Source organism: Palaemon carinicauda, chromosome 7 (assembly GCF_036898095.1).
Source record: "Palaemon carinicauda isolate YSFRI2023 chromosome 7, ASM3689809v2, whole genome shotgun sequence".
Lineage (NCBI taxonomy): Eukaryota > Metazoa > Arthropoda > Malacostraca > Decapoda > Palaemonidae > Palaemon > Palaemon carinicauda.
The window spans coordinates 70461758-70466975 of NC_090731.1; the positions used below are offsets into that span (position 1 = coordinate 70461758).

The window sequence follows — 5218 nt, forward strand, 5'->3', positions numbered from 1 at the left end:
CTGCGCGCTTGCGTACAGTTGAGCGTAGGTCTTCGTTTCCTCATCAACTTTCTCCTGTTCGCCAGCGCTCTCCAACGCGCCAGTGATCTCCTGTGCGCCGGCGCTCTCCTGCTCTTGAGGATGATCAATGCTCACCAACGCGCCAGCGATCTCCTTCTCGCCAGCGCTCTCCTGGACATCCAGAGAAGGTGCAACGCCTTCCAACGCGCGAGCGATCTCCTTCTCGCCAGAGCTCCCCTGCTCGCCAGCTCTCCTTAGGGCACCCCCAGCCTGAGAAGCAACAACTTCCTGATGGGCGCACTGCGATCCATCACTCTCTTGCGCGCGCGGGCGCAAGCACGCACTAGTGCCTCTGCCTGTTGCACGCCCTGCGCGCCCACGCTCGCCAGCGCCCTCAAGATCTTCGGACTCAGACGCTCGCAAGGGTTCACCTTTGCCTCACGCGTCGATTCCTGCGCTTTCAGTTGCCCCTGCGCGCCCTTTGATTTCTGAGCGCCTCTTAAGTTTGGCGCACTCACGCCCACGATCTCCTACAGCTCGTCCTTCACGCCAAGACGCTGTTGGTCCTGCGGGCTGTAAAGAAGGGGCCTCTCCTACATGCGCCCCGATCACTGACAGATCTGCGCGCCACCAGTTGAGGGAGATTAAGTCTTCTAGGAGACATCTTTCTCCCTCCCACCATCACCAGCGCTCTCCTAAGAGGTCGCGCGGTCACTCGCCAGCTCCTTCTCTGGAGCGTTCTTCTACGCGTTCATATGCACGCTCTCCTGCTCGATCTCGTGCATACCCTCCTGCGCGCCATTCACCTGCGCGCCATTCACTTGCGCGCTCCCACGCGTGTGCACCTGCGCATGCGCGCCATCACTCGCGGCCCTATGACCGCCTTTCTCCTACGCGCGAACGCTCACCCACAGGTCGCTCGCCTACGCGCTATTGCGCTACCTCGCCCGCGCGCGAAACTGTTTTCACGAGCTCTCCCGGGCGCGGCACTGCTCCCGCCCGTGTGGGTCATACGGATCGCAAGGATTCTCAGCAGGATGCTTCTCCTGGGAGGCGTTCCCAGGATTCTCCTCCGCGCAAGAGGAAGACAACGGAAGAACAAGGAAGATCAGCAGAGAGGTCTAGGCAGTCATCTCTTTCTTTTCAGGAAGGCCCCGTGGTGACCACTCCTAAGGGTCGCGAGATCCCCTTTTCTCCAGAGGGGATTGCTGACACAGCGTCAGTTACCCGTCTACCATGGTTCCGCCACATGATCAAGGCTGTGGTCCAGGCTATCAAGCCTTCCAGCACTGATCAGGGGCGGAACCCTGTGATGGGTTCTCCACCGTTGAAGAAAAGGAAAGGAGTGGGCTTCGTGGTGACTCCTCCCCGGGGAAAGCTGGTCTCCAGGAACCCCATCAGGCGGACCCCTTCCCCCTTCTCCAACCTCTGCAGCTCCACCCCCTCCTGTAGATGAGTTTATCTCGTCCTCGGGGGACTCTTCTGACTCGGAGAATTCTCCCTTGGCACCAAGGGGGGAATTTCCTCCGGATAGGGGAGAGGTTGCACGGGAAGAGGTCCCTCCTCGGGCGTCTGTGTTGGAGTCCTACTTTCCTTCCAGGAGGGAATCGAAGGACACCAAGACTGTTCCGAAATCTTCGTCGAGGATTCGTCAAAAACCAGCAATCCCTAGGGAGGACATCCACGTTTCTCCCCAAGAAGACCTCTTAGGGATGGGAGACTTAGCTGCCAGTCCACCAAAAGGAGAGCACAGCGATTCAGAACATGCGTTCTGGCAGGTCCTTGGTTTGATGAGGGAGCTCAACAAAATCAAGGACCCGGAGACAGCCCCTCACGAGGGGAAAGACAGCGTGCTTGACGAGGTCTTTGGTGTCCAGAAGCCCCCAAGACTAGTGTGGCTTTGCCCTGGTCGAAAGGGGTGAAAGGTGCCAGGGACAAGGTCAAAGCTCAGCTCTCCGGTCTGGCCTACTCAGGACGTTCTTCTGCCGAGTTCAGACTCCTCCCTCCTCTTCTAGTCCAACAGAGGAGGTATTTCGAGATCGACGGGGAGTCTTGCATGTCTCTTCCACTCCATCATTCCGTGGAGGAACTAGCTAAGGGAACTTCTTTCGAGAAGCTATCTACCCGGCAGGTGACGTTTGCGGCGTCGGAGACCCAAAACCAGGAGAAAGTCGCGAAGAGTGCCATGCAGGCAACTTCGTGGCTTGATCTCTGGCTTGGCACTAGGAGTGGCAATCCCCCCCGCGTGTCCACCTGTGGGGGGATACCTAAGAAGTTGCGTGCAGAGGTGGCAGCAACTCGGGGCCGACCCTTGGACGGTCTCTGTGATCGGTCAAGGGTATCGCGTCCCACAACATCTCTACCTACCCTGACAGCGAATCCAGTGTCGTTGAACTCCAATGCCTTGGGATCGGCAAAGGGGTTGGCCCTCCGGGCAGAAGTCGAGACTATGCTCAAGAAGGATGCTCTCCAGGAGGTCGACGACGGCTCCCCAGGCTTCTTCAATCGACTCTTTCTTGTAAAGAAGGCGTCTGGAGGCTGGAGACCGGTCATCGACCTCTCAGCACTGAACAAGTTTGTCGTACAGACTCGTTTCAGTATGGAGACAGCGGACATGGTCAGACTTGAAGTGAGACCACAAGACTTTATATGCACTCTGGATTTGAAGGACGCGTACTTCCAGATCCCAATCCATCCGTCTTCTAGGAAGTACTTAAGATTCGGCCTAGACGGCAAGACCTACCAGTTCAAGGTGCTGTGTTTCGGTCTCTTCACGGCACCCCAGGTGTTCACCAAGGTGTTCACTCTGATCTCGTCGTGGGCTCACAGGAACGGCATCCGTCCCCTTCGTTATCTGGACGACTGGCTGATCCTGGCAGACTCGGAGTCGACCCTTCTGCGTCACCGAGACAGGCTTCTGGAAGTTTGCCAAGATCTATGGATCTTGGTAAATCTCGAGAAGTCCTCTCTGCGCCCTACGAAGAAACTGGTATATCTAGGCGTGAAACTAGACACGATTCTCCACAAAGCCTTTCCATCAGACGAAAGGAGAGCAAGGCTGAGGAAGGTAGCAGAACCTTTCCTCAGACGAGGAGAGCTTTCGGCTTAACTGTGGTTACGTCTCTTAGGCCTTCTATCATCTTTGGTCCGTCTTGTTCCAAACGGCCGCCTCAGGATGAGATCCCTTCAGTGGCGGCTGAAGTCGCGATGGAATCAGGGAAACGATTCCCCGGACTTCCTAGTTCCCATAGGACCTTCGGAACGGGCGGACCTTCGATGGTGGCTGGACGACGAGAACCTACGGAAAGGAGCAGATCTCCTCGTCCTCCCCCCAGATTTGACTCTGTTTACGGACGCGTCAAATCTAGGGTGGGGGGCCCACATTCTGAACCAAAGAACCTCAGGCCTTTGGTCAGAATCGGAAAGGTGCCTCCACATCAACCTGCTAGAATTGAAGGCCGTTTTTCTGGCTCTTCAACAGTTCCAACAAACCCTGGCGGGCCACTTCGTGGTGGTGATGAGCGACAACATCACGGTAGTGGCTTATATCAACAAGCAGGGAGGTACCTTCTCGCAACAGCTATCCCATCTTGCAGTAGAGATTCTGAGATGGTATGAAACCCGCTCGATCTCACTGACAGCTCACTTCATTTCTGGCAAGAGGAATGTCCTCGCCGACAGCCTCAGCTGGGCGACGCAGATAGTGAGTACCGAGTGGTCTTTGGACCCTTAGATAGCCAACAAAGTCCTGACTTTGTGGGGCTCTCCGACTGTAGACCTGTTTGCGACAGCCTTGAATTTCAGGCTGCCCCTTTACTGCTCTCCAGTCCCGGACCCCAAGGCTTTCTGGCAGGATGCCTTTCAACACAGGTGGGACAACATGGACGTTTACGCCTTCCCACCTTTTTGTCTGATGAGAAGGGTGCTCAACAAGGCCAACCTATTGGTCAACCTTTCCATGATTCTCATAGCTCCGCTGTGGCATCATGCGGAATGGTTCCCGGATCTTCTGCAGCTCCTAACGGAACCCCCAAGAGAACTCCCTCCACGTCACGAGCTACTCAGACAACCACATTGCAACATCTTCCACAAGGCCGTAGCTTCTCTTCAGCTTCACGCCTGGAGACTATCCAGCGACTCCTCACGGAGAGAGGATTTTCTCAGCAGGTTGCGGACAGGATGTCTCGGCACCTGTGAGAATCATCTGCCAGTGTCTACCAGGCGAAGTGGAAAGTCTTCTGTGGTTGGTGTCGTGGAAGGGGTTTCTCTCCGCTCGATGCCACTATTCCAGCAATAGCGGAGTTCCTTGTTTATCTTCGGGAGGAAATGCGCCTTTCGGTCTCGGCTGTGAAAGGCTATCGCTCAGCCTTAAGCTTAGCCTTCAGGCTGAAAGGAGTGGATATTTCCTCTTCGTTGGAACTTTCTCTACTTATACGCAACTACGAACTTACTTGCCCCCAGTCGGAAGTCAGACCCCCTCCTTGGAATGTGGTTCAAGTGATCAGGGCTCTGAAAAGAGCTCCCTTTGAACCATTACGCCAGGCGTCTGATTGCCACCTAACGTGGAAGACGGTGTTCCTACTCGCGTTGGCCTCGGCCAAACGAGTAAGCGAACTTCATGGTCTCTCATACGACGTTGCCCATTCAAGGGGATGGGGGGAGGTAACGTTCAGGTTCGTCCCTGAGTTCATTGCTAAGACTCAAAACCCTGGGGTGTCGGATCCAAGATTCGACTCCTTCAAGGTAACGAGTCTACGTTCTGTAACAAATGACCCAGACCATCTGTTACTGTGCCCAGTCAGGAGTCTGAGGAGCTACCTCAAGAGAACGGCTGCAGCCCGTCCTCATGTGCAAGCTTTGTTTGTGAGCACAGGGAGGACAAAGAGGAGGGTCACCAAGAACTCCATCTCTTCATGGATTCGCAAGGTGATAAGCAGCACCTTGAATCCCGACTCTCCTCCGTCACGTCGTCCCAGAGCTCATGACGTCAGGGGTGTTGCTACTTCCCTGGCCTTCAAGAGGAACTTCTCTGTGACGCAGGTTTTACAAGCTGGGGTCTGGAAACGTCAGACGACATTCACAGCCCACTACCTGCAGGACGTGACCCACAGGAACCTCGATACGTTTTCTATCGGTCCTGTGGTGGCTGCACAACAGCTGGTCTAACCTCACGCTCCTTATTGGACAAGTAGCAGAAGGTTGAGGGCATTGTTACCCG

General features: G+C 55.5%; 1 protein-coding gene across 1 annotated transcript; it reads left to right on the forward strand.

Moving 5' to 3' along the window:
- Positions 1-291: 291 nt before the first annotated feature.
- LOC137644358 (serine/arginine repetitive matrix protein 1-like) lies at positions 292-1922 on the forward strand. Its single transcript, XM_068377345.1, has 3 exons — positions 292-415; positions 537-1175; positions 1453-1922. The coding sequence occupies exons 1-3, from the start codon at positions 292-294 to the stop codon at positions 1920-1922; spliced, it is 1233 nt and encodes a 410-aa protein (XP_068233446.1).
- Positions 1923-5218: the final 3296 nt, after the last annotated feature.

Coding starts and splice junctions, on each gene's coding strand:
- LOC137644358 (XM_068377345.1), top strand. CDS start 292: ATGGGCGCACTGCGATCCATCACTCTCTTGCGCGCGCGGGCGCAAGCA. Junction 416..536: donor CAAGATCTTCGGACTCAGAC/GCTCGCAAGGGT, acceptor GATCTCCTACAG/CTCGTCCTTCACGCCAAGAC. Junction 1,176..1,452: donor CGTGGTGACCACTCCTAAGG/GTCGCGAGATCC, acceptor CCCCTCCTGTAG/ATGAGTTTATCTCGTCCTCG.